The 18,782-nt window shown below is 51.9% G+C and overlaps 1 protein-coding gene and 1 pseudogene across 9 annotated transcripts in view; both read left to right on the forward strand.

Moving 5' to 3' along the window:
• The window catches only part of ABCC6 (ATP binding cassette subfamily C member 6), a 47,807-nt gene that overhangs the window by 5,548 nt on the left and 23,477 nt on the right, over positions 1-18,782 (forward strand). For 8 of the 9 annotated variants that reach the window (XM_053672145.1, XM_053672149.1, XM_053672146.1 and 5 more), the window contains 8 exons: positions 687-748; positions 3,473-3,604; positions 7,681-7,890; positions 8,612-8,789; positions 11,824-11,985; positions 15,132-15,224; positions 16,773-16,976; positions 18,062-18,208. In XM_053672145.1, coding sequence (XP_053528120.1) covers positions 687-748; positions 3,473-3,604; positions 7,681-7,890; positions 8,612-8,789; positions 11,824-11,985; positions 15,132-15,224; positions 16,773-16,976; positions 18,062-18,208 — 1,188 coding nt within the window. The remainder of the gene's footprint in view (positions 1-686; positions 749-3,472; positions 3,605-7,680; positions 7,891-8,611; positions 8,790-11,823; positions 11,986-15,131; positions 15,225-16,772; positions 16,977-18,061; positions 18,209-18,782) is intronic. The other variant, XM_053672147.1, reaches the window with a different exon arrangement.
• On the forward strand, positions 13,525-13,608 carry LOC119037068 (uncharacterized; annotated as a pseudogene).

Genomic DNA, 18,782 nt, shown 5'->3' on the forward strand with positions numbered 1-18,782 from the left:
AATGCTCTGCAGGAGCACCTCCTGGTCCCTGAGAGTAACAGGTGACATTGAACTAGTCTGTGAAATCCAGAAAGAATTCTCTAAAGAAGAGACAGTTGATCTGAGTCCATCTAAAAAGATGCTCAACTGCTTAAGTAATCAAGTTAAAGCTATAATAAGACCTTTTTTTTTCTACGATAATGGCAGGAAAAAATAAAAAGTGATAATCAGCTGTGATGGCGAAGGTGTGGTGAAATGGGCATTCTCATGCTGTATCCGTGAAGGAAGGACACAGGCCTGTGCAGTTTTCCCAGAGCAGGTGGCAAAATCTCAGGACAGATCACTCCCCACTTCCTCACCACGTTCACCGAGGGATACGGCTCAGAGTGCTGTCTATGTCATTCACGGTCCTTGCTTTGAGAACCGTCTGGGCTCTGTATTAATGACAGTTGTCCTGGGAAACTGTTGGGTCTTGCCTCGTGGATGCTCTCAGTCCTATGGCCCAATCCCTTTTTGCCTTGCCTGCTAGGAAGCACTGAGCCCATTCGTGTCTATCTCTGACTAGTAGGCAGTGCACACTAGTGTGCACTTTTAGTACTAAGCTGACGGTCACTTCACCGCGTCTTCCTGTCCCTGGTTCCCCTTGCCACATACTGACCATGGAATGTGAGACTGTTTCCCTTCTGCCCCATCTTTTGTCCGTACAGAATCCATGTCCAGAGGCTGGGGCGTCCTTTCCCTCCAAGGCCATGTTCTGGTGGGTTTCTGGGTGAGTAAAGTAGCTGGGAGGGGGCTGGGGTGGTGCCTCCACCTACTTGCATTTGCTGCCCTGATTTGTCACCGCAACTCTCCCCTACCCGGGGTTCCACCCAATCTTGCCAAGGTCCGCGGGCTTTCTCCGTTCCAGCCTCAGTGCATCCCTCTCAGTGCGCCCGTCACACACATCCCACTCCTACTCCCTCGCTGGAGTGACATCTGGGTTTGAACCCTGGCTCTGTCTCTTAGCCAGCCATGTCAAAAATATTGGGAGTCTTAATTTTCCACTCTGTAAAATGGGAACAACTCTACCTTCATTGAATGTGGAGAGCTTAGTGCTTATATATAGCAGGTGCTCCATAAAACTCATCTCTTACTTGGCTTCATTCATTCCATTAACACTTCATAAGCACTTACTATGTGCTAAGCACCAAGGGTGAGAAGGTGAAGACCAATCTTTGTCCCCTGGAAACTCCCAGGCTGGTAGAGAAGACAGATGTTTCTCCAGGGTCAGCGTGCTGGGCACCGAGGATGTCCCTGCCTGCTGGGCCCCCTCCTGACCACACTATGGTCAGATTTCACAGTACCTACATTTGAATCCTAGACCCACCACTTCCTAGCTGTGTGACCTCGGAAGGCTCCTTAGCCTCTCTGTGCCTCAGTCTCTGCACCTGTGAAATGAGGGTAAGAATAGCATCTACCTCATAGGGTTGTGAGAATTAGATGAGATAAAGTTTGTGGCGTGCTTAGAACAAGGTCTGGCCCATAATGAGTATTATATAAAATAGCTACCAATTAAATGCAGAATAGAATGCTCTGGGGATATGGAATTGGTGGAAAGAGCATAGAAGTGCTAGAAGAAAACAGACCTAGCCCTCTGTCTCCCAAACATGGCTTCCTTCAACCCTTCTTCCTCATTAGGATAACATTCATACACTATTTATCTGGTGTTTTTCTTTAACGCAATTCAGTTTTTTCCACTCTAACAGCCTTTTTAAAAAAGGAAACTTTCTATCATTGCCAAATGGGAAAAATCTACAGAGTCACTTTCCATGTAGAACTCCAAACGTAATTTCAGTGAAAAAGCAAGCGATATGAATACTTTCTAAACCAGAAGTGTTGCTTGCCTGAGTTTGCTCTGTGTTAAGAAAGGGAACTGGAAAAATCTCGGAGAGGAGCACAAGAGCAGCACCAAACAAGACCTTCTCCTTGGTGCCACTAGAAAGATTACGGAGACCCGAAAAGAAAGCAGCGCTCCTGCTGCGGAAGTCTGTATTAATTACTGTCTTGAGTAAGCGTGTTGGTTCTCATCCTGGCCCTGCACCCAGAGGGCAAAGGGAGAGGGGAGAGACAGGCTCCAGAACGGTAGGGGGCGGTTTCAACAAGCAAGAGAAGTTACCTGCAAGGCTCCCCTTGTGCACGGCTGGACAAGGAGACCCCCACCCCCGCTGGTCAGAATCTTAACAGTTTTTACGGAGGCCTTACTGGGGCTCAGTCACGGGTACCATCCAGATGGTCTCAACAACATCTCACTCTCTCAAGGCTCCTTGCAACAGCTCCTAGTGCAGGAAGAGTGGGCAGCGTGCACAACCCAGGCACAAGGGAGGGGGAGGAGCCTCCAGTTGCCCAGGTCTAGCTCTTGGGTCAACCAGTGGTCACATCCTCTCAACGACCTCCTGCAGTTGTCTCATATACCAGTCCCACGTGTTGAGAAACACTGTCATTTTAAGGTGAGGAAATGGAGGCCCACTGATGAGAAGTGACATGCCCAAATCACAGAGTTGATAAGTAGCCTCAGGTGACAAACCTTGTGCCCTGTGCCAGGAGGTGAGGACAAAGACAAGGACTGTCTTTGCCCCCATGGAGCTTCCAAAACCAATTCTTGAACAGAAAAAAAAGCTCAGGATTATGGGATCTTATAATGGGGGAATCTACCTGGATGGGGTGTCATCAGGTGGGCTTCTAAAGAAATCCTGCCTGAGCCACGGGGAAGGACAAGTGAGAAGTATAGGAAAAGAGTTTTGAGCAGAGTGGCATGCATGTGCAAAGGTCCTGAGGCCAGGTGGCTGAAGCAGTGAGTGAGGAGGAGAGTGGGAACATCTAACATTGAAAGAAGAGTTCAGGTTTTCTCAACAGTGGTAGTTTTTATTTTAATTTTTAAAAACTCTCCCCCAATGACAGGTTTGCTTATTGATTCTTATTTTAGAGACAGGGGAAGGGAGGGAGGGAGAGAGAGGAAAAGAGAGAGAGAGAAACATCAACGTGTGAGAGAAGCATTGACCAGCCCCCTCCCACACATGCCCTGACCAGGGACCGAACCTGCAGCCTTTCACTCTGCTGGACGACAGCCAACCCACTGAGCCACACCAGCCAGGGCTCCTCAGCGATAGTTTTTAATTCTAAACTTCTGAGTCCTAGGGAGGTTTACTTGCCCTTCTACACAGGGTGTCTCTTGGTTAAATCACTTAATCTTTCTGAGCCTGTGCTGCCTCATCTGTAAAATGGGCCAATAGTAATCTATCCTGTAGGCTCATGTGAGAATTAAATGACATGACCTTTGTAAACTGAAAAGTGCCCAGCAAATATTAGGTACAGTTAATGGCTTTCATTTTAGCGAGGGGCCCGCAGAGGTACTGAGGGGTAAAGCAACTCACCCAGGGTCACACAGCTACCAGACCAGGACTTTGTTGAAGGGGCAGAGGCAGAAGGAGCTTGCCCTAGTGACCCTCTTTTACAGGCTGGTCTGGAGGGGCTACAAGAGGCCACTGGGACCAAAAGACCTGTGGTCACTTGGAAGAGAGAACTCCTCAGAAGAACTCGTTTCCCAGCTGGAAAGGGCCTGGACGAGGAACCGCAGCGCAGCCCAGCGGTGAGTGTGTGGAAGTGGAGAGAGAGCTCAGCAGCAGCCCAAACACAGCCTCCAACCCTACCCTGGGCTCCACCTCCACAGTCCCCTTCTTGCCAGCTGATCTCACTAGGCATCGACTGGTCAGGCTCAAGGTGTATTTCCTCCCAGAGTGCTCCGCAGGTTTCCAAAGGAGATGGACAAAGTGGCAGCTCTGCCAGCTCCACCAGCTCCTCGGAGGGAAGCTCGAGTGGTGAAATGGCAGGCAAGGTGGGGCGTGCAGAGTTTGGTGGTGAGTCATAAATGCAAGCAACTAGTCACTTACTATGTCACCTGAGTGATTAGTTTCCTGGGCCTTGGTTTTCTTACCTGTTCAATGGGCATGTCATTAACTCATAACTTATAGATGATAAAAAAATGATTTTAGAAAAGAACTTAGCGAATTCCTCGAAAATGGCAAAAGCTCGAGCAAAACCAGTTACCCAGAGGATTTCATGTTCTTTCTAGTCCTGTCCACTCTGCCTCCCTTTTGTCCTCTGTGGCATCTCTGGAAAATTCTGGGGGACCCTTGCCATCCGAAGAACCATTTTGAGAACCGTTTTTATAGAGAAATGAGCAGACAACATTAATTAAACCTGGGGTCAAATGCAGACTTGCCATCAAGTAGTTGATGATTTTGGACAAGTCACTTGACCTCACTGGACCTTGGTGTCTCAGGGGACAGATGAAAGTAACTTAGCTCTGTGGGAAGAATTACAAGGTACCCCTGCAAACTCTAGGATTTTGTGGTGGTAGCTGCAGATGGCTGAATCCCACAGATTAGCAGAAGTGAGAGACAGACGCAGAGTCTATTGGCTCACACAGCTGAGTCTGGCTGGATCCAGAGATTCACATGGTGTCCCAATTTTTTCCCTCCATCTCTCAGCTCAGCTGTTATCTGTGTATTGGTCTGTCCATAGAGCCATCACTCCTAGCTCCATACAGAAAATTCAAAGGAAAATCTCTGATTGGTTGGCTCAAGTCATGTGCCCATCAGGGGCCACTCCCAGAGCCAGGGGCCAGGCCTCATGATTGGTTCCTTCAGAGTCACAAAGAGAAGAAGGGGTAGAGGAGGGGGTAGAGGAGGGGCTACACCCCAGACAAGGGGGTGTGTTGCTCCAAAAGGGGTAGTCTGAGCAAATACAACAGCCCTCTCTCACCCCAGACATATCTTGTTGAGCTTCCTCTCCACTTTTAAATGATTTTCGAGTGACAGAATTCATTCAGAAAAGCCCTGGAGGTCTCACCCACTGTCTTCCAGCTCTGGGTTCCCCTGCCCACATGAGAACACTGGAGCTAGTGGATAGAAAGGTGCTTTTCAGAGGAGACTGAGGATCCATGAAGAGTGGACAGAAAGAAAGGAGGAAGGCACGGTTATACAAAGGTCCAGCTCAGTCGTTTTCTGAGATGACTGATTATTCACACAGGGAACTTTGCTTCTGTTTCTGAAATATCTTTATTTTGCAACTTTGGGAGGAAGGGAGAGGATGTCATCCTGAGAGCTCAGGTTCCCAAGGTACGCTTGGCCCACAGGGTGTAATGTTCTTCTTTCTCTTTAGGATTTTTTGTTTTGTTTTTGTTTTTAATAAGTTGCCAACATTGAAAACTTGGAGATATCACTTAAAAGTCTGGCATTCTGATTTCTCTTAATGTAGACTGGGTCACAGCCCCCCACAGGGCAACGGGAGAGTGGACCTGGGTGGCAGCTGCCCCATCGGACAAGGCAGATGCTCGCCAGCTTGCCACAGCCTCCACCACTCCCTTTTGTATTCCCCAAGTTACACCTGGCCACTCACTCACACCCCTGCCTCACGCTGTGGTCACAGGCAAGTCCTGCACAAAAGGCCTGTGGCCCAGAGAAGAAAGATTAGACCCCAATCTAGAGACTTGTCTTGAAGAAAAGTGAAACCCACTGGAAAGGAGAACATTTGCTACAGAGCCTGTAGGTTGACCTCGATGACTGAGAGTTCTGGGGCAGGCGGCTAGAACAGAACCGAGCAATGCATCTAGCTGAAAAGAAGTCCTCACAGTCACCTCTTCACCCGCCCCATTTGACAGATGGAAACACTGAGGCTTCGAGGGGAAGGGACAGAGCTGGCAGTTGAACCTCAGTCTTCTGGCTCCAAGGCCAGCTTCAGTCCACCAAACCAAGCTGCTTGCTTGTTTGCTTCCTTGCTTCCACAAATCTTCATAACACTATGCACCAGGCACTCCTGTTAGGCCCTTTGTCCACATCACACCTATTTCCCCCATCGTTTGGCAAGTATTAACTGAGGGCCTACTGCCTTCGGGAGCTCAACTAGGTGCTGGGGGAAATATAAGTAAAAAGCGTCCCCACCTGGAGTTCTAACAAGATAAGTAAGTAAAGGGAGAGCTGGAGCGAGTGAGCATGGCTGTGAAGGCAAATAATTCAGTGATGGGGTCCCACGGGGAAGGGCGGTCAGGGTGGCATCTGCAAGGAGGTGACATCCTTATGGTTTTCGAGACCCAAATACCAAAATGTTTGTGAGCATCAGGCCATGCACAGCTCAGTGACAAAGACCAATCCGCAGCCCTCTGAGACACGAAACCAGACAACAAGCCAGGCCAGGAATGAGGGGCAAGACCTTTGATCTTGTCAGTGAGTCTGGCCACCCAAGGTTTTTTTCTTTTCCTTTTTGCTGGGTGGTGAAGGCCACAAAGAGGCACTGTGTGAACTGTGAATGGAGAGCTGAGCTCAGATCCCTGCTCTGTCCTTGCTGTGTGACCTCGGGCAGAGTTACCACCTCTCTGAGCCTCAGTCTTGTCTTAAGTCAAGTGGGGGGCCTGTGACACCTGCCAGGCAGACAGGTTGAGAGGCATCAGCGCAGTCGTGCATGTGAGGGGCTGACCCCCGCGCCTGGTCCCAGTCCCAGCTCTGTGGCTGGGCATTGACATTAATGATAACCCCACCAGCCGTCAGAACTGGACGGGACACAGAGTGAGACCAGCTCCGTCCTGTCACACTCGAGGTCACAGAGACACAGAGGGAAGCAGCCTGCCCCAGGCCACACAACAACCCGGCTGTCAGCAGCTGCTCCCGATGGCGCAGGACCTCCTATCTCAGGAGGGGTCCTCTGGCTTCTCCCTCCTCATCCTCCGTCACCCTGGCTCTCCCTGTGGCCCCCGGTTATGGCCAGGGGCTAGGGCCAGGGCAACAGCAGGATTCTAAACCCGTTCCAAACCAGTTCTAAACAACGCGAGGGCCGGCCAGTTGTGGAAGAAGGGAAGGCTGCACATTGGAACAAAAGAGCCTCAAGGCAGAGTTGGGTTCTTTTACTCCTCAGCTGCATGTCCTTGGACAGGTTCACCCTCTGTGACTTAGTTTCCTCATCTGCAAAATGGGGTAAGACCTGGCTCACCAGGTTCTTCGGAGGGCTACAGAGTGCCTGGTACATAGTAGGTGCTGAAAGCATGTACATACCCATCACCATTCAGGAGGGCTTGGGGCTGCCCTCCTGCCCGGCCCACCCCTACCCGGCCTCATTTCTCATACATGGGTGATCTGGGGGATGAGGAAGAAGAGGTGAGGAGGTGAGGCTGGATGCATGCTCGCCCACCCACCCCCCTGTTGAGGATGAACCCTGAAATGCTGGGTGCTGCTGCTGACAGCTCAGCTGCCACCTCTGAGAATATTAAAAAGGTTGTCTTAGTCCATTGGGAGCTGTAACAGAGTCGCATAGACGGAGTGGTTTATAAGCAACAACTCTATCTCCCACAGTTCTGGAGGCTGGAAAGTCCAAGATCAAGGCACCAGCAGACTCGTTGTCTGGTGAGGGCCCGCTTCCTGATTCACAGACACTGTCCCCTCTCTGGGTCCTTCCATGGCCCAAGGAGTAAAGCAGCTTTTACAAGGTCACTAATCCCACTTAGGAGTGGTCCACCCTCACAACTCCGTCATCTCTTAAAACGCCACACCCCCAAGTGCCATTGCATTGGGGATTAGGATTGCATCTTAGAAATTTGGGGAAACGCGTTTAGTCTATTGCAAGGACTGTCTCCTCCTGCGTCAGTGAGGAGACTAGTGTCTTCTCTCCCCGAAGGCACACCGAGAGGGCAGCGCTGGAAAGGAAAGGAAGCCTCCATCGCGGCCGGGATGCCTCCGAGACCCAGGCCTTCCTGCCGCAGAAAGAGAGCAGGAGGGGCCCGCTGCTGAGGGCCATCTGGCAGGTCTCCCGCTCCACCTTCCTCCTGGGGACCCTCAGCCTTGTCATCAGTGACGTCTTCAGGTTCACTGTCCCCAAGCTCCTCAGGTGGGTTCAGGCCTTGGGTGCCTTGCTAAGACCGGTGGTCCCACACTGGTGCCATTCCAGGGCCAGCAGGGGTTCCGCTCTCCTGCCTCTGCCTCGACCCCTGGTGCTCAGGGAACAGGATGGTGGGAGAAAGGACAGTGACAAGGGCAAAAATAAATGAGAAGGTGACTGACCTTGGGGAAAAGAAAATGGGTGACCTCTACCCTGACTGTATCAGTTAGCTTTTGCTGTATAACAAAACACCCCAAAAAGGAGGGGCTTTAAACCACCAATTTACTTACGATAACGTGGGTCAGCAATGTGGTTTGTGAGCGTGCACCATGTCTCTTCGTCTGTCCAAATATCCCTCGTGACGAACACCAGACACATTGGATTAAGGCCCACCCAAACAGCCTCATTTTAACTTCTTTGCCTCTTGAAAGACCTCATCTCCAAGTGCAGCTGCATTCAGAGGTACTAGTGGTTCAGACTTCAACCTAAGACTCTTGTGGAGTACAACTCAGCCCATAACAGGAGGGAATAAGAACGTCACCTCTTGACCAGTGCTGCTGCAGGTCACTTTGAAAATGAGCATGGACAGTGGAGAAAATAATTACGGTCATTTGAGGGAGGAAAGTCTGCTACACTGGCTGGTCCTCCAGACTGGGGCAGGTTTGGGCAAGGGCAACATCTCGAGCACCTTTTCTCACGAGCTGTACCTTCTCCCTTCCTCTTCCACAAGCCTTTTTCTGGAGTTTATTGGCAATCCCGAGGCTCCGGCCTGGAAGGGCTACCTGATCGCGGTGCTGATGTTCATCGCCGCCTGCCTGCAGACGCTGTTCGAGCAGCAGCACATGTACAGACTCAAGGTGCTGCAGATAAGGCTTCGAACGGCCATCACGGGCCTGGTCTACCGGAAGGTGAGCCCCAGGGACAGGCGTGGGCTTTTCCCTTCTCTCCACCCTGTCCTGGTTTACATGCAAATGCTCTGGCCAGGCAGGGTCACCTCATTGAACCATTCATATAATCTGTGACTGAAAACACGCTCATTCACTAATTCACTAATAGTTGCTTATGTTCTTGGTCATTTCCCCAAACACACTGAGCACCCCTTACCTCAGGGCCTGTGCATGTGCCTGGACACCCTTTTCACAGCCCTGCATGTAGTCGGCTCCCACGCACCCCCATGAGGAGAAAGAACTAACCTTTGGGCTGTGCAGAAACCAGATAAAAGTGGACTGTCAGCTACATTACCAGGCAACACCGCTTGTGGTAAAGATGTCCCCTGACCCTTTGGAAAACTGCCTCTGGACTGGAAGCTCTGTCAAGGAACTGGGGATACCTAGTGGGAGCCAGAGCTCTGGGCTCCTCCCTGTGTCGGGACTCGTCCCCTTGGGGAGCCCTGGAAGGGAAACCCATGGGACTGTTGCCACAGGAGACATTGGCTCCATTGGGTCTGGAGCATCCAAGCCAGGGTGGCTCTGTCCCCCGTGAGTCTCCTCTCACACCTGAGCTGTCACCTGGTGAAGGAGGGGGGCCAAGGGAGCAGCTCCTCAGTGGCCTCAAGAATGGCTCCCTTTGCTGCCCTGTCTGCCCGCTGTGTTCCGGGCCCCTGTCCCCTGAGCACACTGGAGCTTTGTCTATGTGTCCTGCCCCGTCCTGTGAGTCCGCCTGTTAAGTTGAGGCTGGTTAGACAACGGCCTAAGGGCATCACTCGTCCCCCTCACACCCTTAGAGAAGCCTTCTTCATCTCCTGATGAGGCCAGGCTCCTCACTGTCCTCTCTGGGCTGCTTCTCTGTGAACTGTCTTCTTATTTTACACAGCTTATGTTTTGACATCTGGTGTTTTACTGACCCAGGAGGGAGGGACCGTGCCTCCCTGGCTAGCCAGTTCCTAGAGATGGTAAATGACTCAGCTGAGAGCATACTTTTCATATGCACACCACTCAATCCAGAGCCCACCCCTCACCCCCACCCCCCATGGACGGGGTTCGCACTTTCTGCTCCACTATCCACACCACCCTGCCCTAATCACTCCAGGGCCAGACAACTAGAGACAGCCCCCAGGCCCAAGAGCCAGCTGGAAGTATTGAAAGACGCCAACCTAATCCTGCCCGGCCTTCCTTCCTGTGAAGACCACAGTGCAGGCTTTTGCCCCCAGCTTCCTGAGCCTCCCTCTGCCCAACCCCGGTGTGTGCCTGACTGGGCAGGGAGCGCTCTCCCCTGTTGAGATTTATAAGTACAAAAGCTCTCCTGTCAGTGACGGCCATCTCCTGATCTGTGGGCCTTGCCGTATCTGAATAATAAGCCCCATATTTTCTATCACTTCGTCATGGCACTCGTCATAACTGCCATTAAAGAACGAGCTATGTAAGTCTTCATTTAATTTGGTTCCCCACTCAAACCCCACTCCCTGGGGAGCAAGCCCCCTGCCTCAGTGTCCACAACTGTGTTCTCAGTTCTCAGCTCGGGTGAGGCACAGAGATTCAGAGATTCCTTGGAGAATTTCTGCACTCGTTTAGTTGGGCTTCTTCCTTCACCCCCTCACTTTTTCCCCCTTACACTCAATAGAGAGAGGACTGCAAGTCAAACTTAGCATTCAACAGGCTGGAAGGGGTCCCTCCCCCCAGGAACCAAGGGTTAGGGCAGATTCGGGGCTGCCAGAGAATCAGGTTGGTACTTGAGAGACACATCGAATGCCTTCAGGGGCCCACCTAACACCCTGCTGGGCCTGGGGCATGCCTCAGGTGTCCTCGATCCCAGTCCTGCGCTAGTCACTTGTTGGGTTGGCCAAAAATGTCTTTTTAGTTTTTTCCATAAAATAACAGACATATTTTCCATTTTTACCAAGTAACTTTATCCATTTGAATATTTTGAGTATGTTGCTTCTCTCCTGCTATTGGCTTCTTGTGGGCAAAGGCCAGGGGAGCTGCTAACCATCTTCCAATGCACGAGACAGCCCCACAGCAAAGAATTATTTGGCCAAAATGCCAATAATTGTACCAAGAGACACTGAAAACCACTTTTGACACATTCAGTTGGTCACAACACCTTCTGCATACACTGCACCAATCTTTTGCATTTTAGTTGCACTTTTACTTTTCTTGAAATAATAAAGCATAACATACCAAACATGTTGCATAATTTCTTCCCTCTTCAATATCAAAATGGCTGCACAAAAATTCACCGATTTTGATGGTTGTTTTTAAATGCACGCTGATATGACAGCTCTCACAATACATTCCAACAAAATCATTTGACTGAGTTAAAGACAACCAAGCACTGCCAGAGCACAGAAAAAACTAAACAAGCTTTCTTGGCCAGCCCAGTACAAGCCCTCCATGTCTCAGTTTCCTTAGCTGTAAAATGGGTTAGTAATTCTGCAGGTGACTGATTCTAGTCTCACTTTTTTAACACTTCTGAAATCAAGATGCTTTCTGTCTTCATTTAATTGGAATATTTTTCTTTAATGATGCAAAAATAGAGAAAGTTTTATTCACGGTGTTTTAAATCGAGTGAAATATGGCAGAGCCTGCTCCCTACAGCTATGTGGTGTGCTCATCACAGAAAATGACGTCACCATTTATCGAACACAGTGACTGTGACACTGGCTCTTGGCACACGGCCACCACTAACTGTCATCACAAATCCAAGATTTTCATGTATTATGTGATTGGCGATTATTGCTCCAATGCTTTGGGATCTCAGAGTATTTCCATTTTTGTCATCTCCCTGGATTCTCACAAAGGCCCTGAGATTTTGGCTGAGGGGTTTTTCGTTAACCCACTTTCAAGGCGAGGGAGGCTCAGGGTGGTAAAGAAGCCCGCCTCATTCAGCTAGGACAGTGCGGCTGTGCTCTCGCTCCCTCTGCGCCGTGGGCCTCCCTGCCCTCCCCATCCCCGATCGCCTGGATCCTCCCTCAGATTCAGGTCTCGTTCCTCCGGTTCTACCCAGGTCCTGGCTCTGTCCAGCGGCTCCAAAAAGACCACCGCCATTGGGGACGTGGTCAACCTGGTGTCTGTGGATGTGCCGAGGCTGACCGAGAACATCCTCAATCTCAACGGGCTGTGGCTGCCACTCGTTTGGATCATCGTCTGCTTTGTGTATCTGTGGCAGGTGTGCTGGGCAGAGGGAGCTGGGATTTGAGCTGAATTCCATCCCCCTCCTCCCCCTCCCCCTCCTCCATCTCGTCCTCTTCTTCCCTTACGCCTCTCTCCATCTGCACAGTTTGCTGGTGTAATGGGCAAAGTCTTAGACAAGGATGGCCTTCACGTGACCTTGGGCAGGATGCTCTTTCTCTCTGGGCTCCAGTTTCTTCATCTGTAAAATGTGGATGATAATGACGACAATGATGCCTTGGGTACGCTCTGCTCTCGGGGTACCAAGGAGATACATTAAGCCTGTAACACTGGGGCCCCAGCACCATCGACCAAAAAGACAAAACATCTCAGGGAAAAGAACTGGCTACCTAGTGTTTGAAAAGCATAAAGTGGCCACGTGGCAAAAAACAAAAGCCAAACCAATTTTAAAAACCTCCGTTCATCTAGTTTGTGGCGCAGGACTTTTTTTTTTAAATTAAAATCACAGACTTTGGAGTGGGACTACCTGGGCTCACACCCTGCTGTCACAACTTGCTAGCTCCAAAGCCTTGTCCAAGTAGCAGCTGGTCTGTGCTATTTCCTCGTCTCTAGGGTGAGACCCGTAACTGACAACAGTGTCCCCGCCCTTGATGTTAAGGTGCGCGGTGAGCTGACACCTGTGCCCACTGACAGCAGTGTCTGGCACACAGCAGTGCTCTGGATGCTTTTGCTGATATTATTAATTGTGCACCAAGGTGGGGCAGTTCATCAGAAGGTCTTACTCCAGCTCTGCTCCAGGTGCAGGTGCAAGGTTCACACACTTTTCTGTAAAGGACGAAACTGTAAATATTTTAGATGCTGGGGCCATATGCTCTCTCTCAAAACTATTCGACCCTGCCCTTCTAATGCAAAAGTGACCACACACAACACTAAGCAGGTAGACGAGGTGGTGTGTTCCACGGGAACAATCTATGAACACTGAAACTTGAATTCTGCATAATTTTCATGTGCCCCCAAGTAGTCTTCTTTTTTAAATTTTCTTCCACTTGTTAAAAATGTAAAAAACCACTAAAATTGTTTGTGCAGCTTCCAGGCTGTACAAAAGCAGGAGGAGGGACCTGGCCTATGCGCCATAGCTCGGAGGCCCCAGACGGAGGTCTCAGCGGCCTCCTGATTGCGAGTGAGTGCGGAAAGCTCCCGAGGGCCTCCCACTGCGCGGTGGCGTCATCACCGGCCCTCTGCTGCTGCTTCCTCACGCCTGCAGCGCAGGGGAAGAGAAACTTCCTGACTCGGTACTTTGTATTCCAGGGCCTGGCACACAGTCAGCGCTCAGCAAGTCCACACAGGGCACTTCAAGCAGTTGCTGACGTGCAGTTCGTAGATGTCAGCTCTTATGATGGGGGGGGGGGGAGGATGGACCTGGGAAAACGCAGGGCAATTGCATGGGCCGACCCACAGCCCGAGTGAGTCAGCAGACAGCACACCGTCACTTTCCTGGCCTCTGGTTCCTACCATCAGAGGATCACCCCCGAGACCCTGGTTAAGGAGAGGGGGGCATCAAGGTTGCTATAGTTAGAAGCCTGTACTTTCAGGGGTCATTTCTATAGTTCATTACTAGAGAAGTTTCTCTGAACCTGTAGAGCAACAAGAAAAATGAAGTACCCAGGAATAAACCTAACCAAGGAAGTAAAGGACCTATACTCAGAGAACAACACAACCCTGAAGAAAGAAATTAAGGAAGACACACAAATAAATGGAAGCATACACCGTGGTCACGGATTAGAAGAATTAACATCATCAAAATGTCCATACCGAAGCAATTTATAGATGCAGCGCAACCCATATTACAATACCAATGACATTGCTGTTGTTAGCATGTGTAACATTTAACCTTCTACCAACATACCTTTGAGTATCTTCAGAACCTTGACTGTCGAGATGGCCGGTATTTGCCTTCTGGGCATTTCTCTATTCTACCACTGAGTGGCACTATTGCTATATAAATGGAACAAACTGGCTTCCCGGGTACTGGAGGAAATTTCAAAAATTGTTCTTGGCTAATAGAAGAAACCAAAGCACAGACTGGAGAGAGGGTGAGGCTTCTAGAGCAGGGGCCCGAATGACCTCAGCAGGAATCTCAGAAAGTAAAGCCACTTAAAAATCCTTTATTCTGCCCCTTACCTCCATATTTTCTTTTTTTAAAAGGTTTTTAAATTTACATTTAGAGAGAGAGTAAGAAAGGGAGAAAGAGAGGGAGAGAAACATCAATGTGCAAGAGATACATCAATTGGTTGCCTCTTGCACACCCCCGCAATGGGGACTTTGCCTGCAACGCAGACATGTGCTCTGACTGGGAATCGAACTGGCAACGCAACATTTTGGTCCACAGGCCGAAGCCCAAACCACTGAGCCACACCAGCCAGGGCCACATTTTCCATATAAAAAAAGCAGAGCTAAGAGGAATACAACTGTCCCAAAGTCACAAAGCTGAGGGGTCTGCCACACAACACAGGGTGTCCAGTTAAATATGAATTTTAGAAACATTTAATAATTCCTTAGTATAGGTATGTCCCAGTGTCCATGGGACATACGTGTACTGAAAACTTACTCACTGTCCATCTGAAACCCTGGTTTAACCAGGCAGGTGTCCTGAGTGTCCATTTGCTGAACGCGGCACCCTTGTCAGGGGTGAAAGGAAGACTAGGGGACAATGGGATGTCTGATGTGAGACTCACCGTGGGCTGTGGGGACAGCTCTATTTCCACTTAACAGCTGAGGGAACTGCGGCTTCGTTTCCTTGGGGAAGTCACTTGCCCAAGGCCACAGAGGGAGTGTCCGAGTCAGGCAGGATTTGAACCCATGTTCTGAATCCAGGGATCTGACCTCACTGCGTTGACCGACTCCCTTGTCCTGCCCATCCAGATGCACATCTGTGCTGGGTATATGCCCCGTGTCATGTGAAGTGTGTCATTTCCACTCCCTGATGCGGGAGGCGTCTCCTTCTAGGTCTCTGCCCCGTGAGTCCTGGTCTCCATGACCCGGGAGCTGCCCTCAGCAGACTCCCTGACACCGCCCTGCCGTCGGAACCAAGTCTGAACCCCTGACCCCAACCCCGACCCCTGGTCCTGACCCACTCCCCCAGTGTCTCTGGGTATCTCGTGACACCCTCCCCTCTGTCTCCAGCTCCTAGGGCCCTCTGCCCTCACGGCCATCGCTGTCTTCCTGAGCCTCCTCCCTCTGAATTTCTTCATCACCAAGAAGAGGAACCACCATCAGGTTCGGCATCTGCCAGCAGGGACACCTGGGGCAAAGGGGGAAGAGCCTGCGGGGGGGGGGGGGGTGGCTTGGCCGGCAGTGGCGTGAGCCTTTTCAATCGCTCAAGCAGGTGGCCCCACGGCCCCCTCTCGGTGGATGGCAGCTCTGTCCCTCCAGCATTCAGGCCACAGAATAACTAGGTGTCAGTATCAATGCCTCTCATTTTCTCACGTCTCATGAGTCAGCTATTTTGATTGGCCTCACCTTCAAACTGTTTCCAGACTGCTCTCCTTCCTACCCGGGCCCTCCAAACCTCACTGTCTCTCACCGGGGTCCCTACAAGGACCCCCGGCTGAGCCCCCACTTCTGTCCTCACCCCCACCCAGGCCTCTCCACACAATAGGGGGCACCTGGGAAAACAAAACAGTGCCTCTGCCCCATTTCCCTCAGAGTCAAAGCTGAGACTCTGCTGTGGCCACCTGCCCACTGTGACGTGGCCTCCTCATCTCCTACTCCTTGCTCACTCCACGGCCCGGCTGCCCTCCCTGGGGTCCTCAAACCGGCCCAGCTCCCACCACAGGGCCTTTGTGCCAGCTGTTCCGTCTACCCGGATCACCCTCACCCCCCAGACGTCAGGTCTGTCTCCCTCCCCTTCGCCTCCCCAAGTCTGCACCGGCCTCTCCTGTCCTCCTGTCTCTGGTTACAGCCTAGCACGGCCTCCCCTCCACCTCCCGCAGCTGAGCTCCTTGGCCTGTGCTGCTTCGTTCTGCAGGGCTTTCACCTGCTAACCTGCCATAGGACACACCTAGTTCTTCCATAGTCTTCTCTCTGTTGTTAGAATGAGAGCGTCCCAGGAGTAGGAAATGCTTGTGGATGGATGCAGCCTCAGCTTTTTAGAATAGTGCTTGTCCTGGATAGTGCTCAATAAACACTTGGGAGGGAGGGAGGAGCCGTGTAGACTGTTTCTCCAGCCTCTGGTCTGGCCTCAAAGATGCCGTCTGCACAGCCACCCCTCCGACGATGCCCCTCAAAGGTGCAACAGAGCAGCCCCAACCCCTCTGCCTGACCTCCATGTGCCACCATGACCCAGGCCACTTCTGCTTCTCAGTCCCCGCACACACCCTCCTCTGACCAGACTGGATGTCCTCTGAGCCACCCTGCCCCCCCATCGTCCCCTGCCCACCCCATACCATTCTCCGTGTGCTTGGCACCTCCACATCACTTCTGACCTAGCTCATGTGTCACCCCCTCCTCCAGGAAGCCCTCCTAATGGCACCACGTTCAGCTGGGTCAGGGCCCTGCCTCTGTTTCCGGTGCACTGGGGGCCTCCCTTTGCTATGGTGCATCATCTGCTGTGATGAAGGCAGGAGAGGGGACAAAGGGAGGTGACATGGTCCAGGAGGAGATGACGGTGGCTGGGCCAGGACTGTGCGGACAGGACTGAGAGGCAGACAGCCTGGGGCCTGATTTGAATCAGCGGGATTTGCTGAGGGTGTGGAGTGGTGGATGCAGGGAGGGAGAGTGCTGGACTTGACCCTGTCCTCCCCGCTCTCTTCCCTCTGGTCCCAGGAAGAGCAGATGAGGCAGAAGGACTCTCGGGCACGGCTTACCAGCTGCATCTTCCGAAACATAAGGACAGTCAAGTGCCACGGCTGGGAAGGGGCCTTTCTGGACAGAGTCCTGCGCATCCGGGGCCAGGAGCTGGGTGCCCTGAGGACCTCTGGACTCCTCTTCTCTGTGTCTCTGGTGTCCTTCCAAGTGTCCACATTTCTGGTGACGTCACCCTGGTCTCCCTGCAGAGTGTGGACTTGGGGAGGGAGTGCTGCAGGGCCAGGAGGGTGGGGGGATGAGGTCGGCGGGGCCTCTGGAACCTGGAGCCTCTCTCTGCAGAGCCCCCTGTCCACCCAAACGCGCCTTCCTGCACCCTGCTCTCACTCAGGGTCCCTGCGCCTTGCTGGTTAGCAAAGGGGCCAGATCTGCCCTCTGAGGGCAGCAGTGTCTGGCGAGGTCTGTCGTTCTCCTTGTGAAAGGCCAGGCTTGCGGAGCTGCTGCTTCCACCGCCATGGAGGTGGCACAGGTGCAGGGGCTGCAGAGGTGGAGCCCTGCGCTCACCCTGCCGGGGCCCCTCCCTGGGCATGGTGCCTGTCCTGTCCTTTCCCAGTTGATTTCACAAATCCCCGCCACGTTAGCTTTCTGAATCATGACTCTGACTTCAGTCTTGCCATTGCAAACACACCTGCCATGACTTGCCGCCATGTCCAGGATAAAACTCAAAACTCTTCATAGAACAATCCAGGCTGGCGACAAGCAGGCCAGAACCACTGTTTCCAGAAGGATCTAGAATCACAGAGGCCGTCTGCCATGACACCAGCTCTCACCAACACAGTTACCACTCAGAACTGCATGTACCATCCCTTACAACCTGAGGGCTCCCCGGCAAAGATGCCTGATGCACCATGACAACAAGTGACCAGAAGTGACCATCACACTGAGGACCATCACATAGTGTGGCCATCACACCGAGTGACATTTACAACCACAAACACCACCAATACCTAGAGCCCTCAAGTGCTGCTGGTACTTGGTGTTGTCAAGGGATTCTCGAATCACAAGTCCCAGCCCCGTCCAGAACCACAGAAAAGCTACCAAGGTGGAGACCTGTGGTTCCTGCAGTGCCTGGAACCGAGTGTCCAGTACCCACTGACACGGGCCGTTGTGTGCTCCCTTCACCCACAATGCAATTCGAGGGCAGACCTGGGCGGAGGCTCCCACGGAGCCCTGGAGAGAGCGCAGCCCGCCCAGGCAGCCCTGGCCCCGCCCCCCGCTCAGGGCCGCTCATTCACCCCTGTCTCACCCAGGTGGCGCTGGTTGTGTTTACTGTCCATACTCTGGTGACTGAGGAGAATGCCATGGACGCCGAGAAAGCCTTTGTGACCCTCACGGTTCTCAACATCCTCAACAAGGCGCAGGCTTTCCTGCCCTTTTCCATCCACTCCGTTGTCCAGGTGAGGCGAGAGGCCAGCCCGGAGGAGCCTTTCCAGTCTCCACCCACCCACGGTCAGTCCAGGCAGAGGCAGAGGAAAAAGGGGGTGGGAAAGGGGATGAAACAGAGCAGCAGACCGGAGGGAGGGGGCAGAGGCTACCAGGGAGGTTGTTAGCAAACGTCCACAAGATACACAGCCTCACCTGGCCAGCAATTCCACGTGCAAGTATTCATTCCTCTTCTTTTTTTATACAAAGTAATTTTATCCTATTTCTGTGCCTTTGCTGCCTCTTTGGGCCTGATGAAAAGGGGATAGCAATCCGTGTTTAAATGGCTCCCTTTTTCAGCACCTAAGCTGGGTTTGGGGTCAGGAGCAGAGGGCGCCCCCCGGTGGACAAAGTTTAGAATCCTTCCTGATAATGGCTGGATGATGCTATCGGAAAGGCCGCCATGCTCTCCCAGGGCAGGGTCTGCAGAGTGGCAGCTCCACTGTACCAGTTATGCTAATTAGGAGCGAGGAGGAAATAGGGCACCACCACCATCCTTGTCACCACCTTCAAGTGCATCACTTTTCTGTCACCTAAAAAGCTTTGCAC

The sequence above is a fragment of the Artibeus jamaicensis genome, unplaced genomic scaffold, assembly GCF_021234435.1.
Source record: "Artibeus jamaicensis isolate MK-2021 breed Jamaican fruit bat unplaced genomic scaffold, CSHL_Jam_final contig_729, whole genome shotgun sequence".
NCBI lineage: Eukaryota > Metazoa > Chordata > Mammalia > Chiroptera > Phyllostomidae > Artibeus > Artibeus jamaicensis.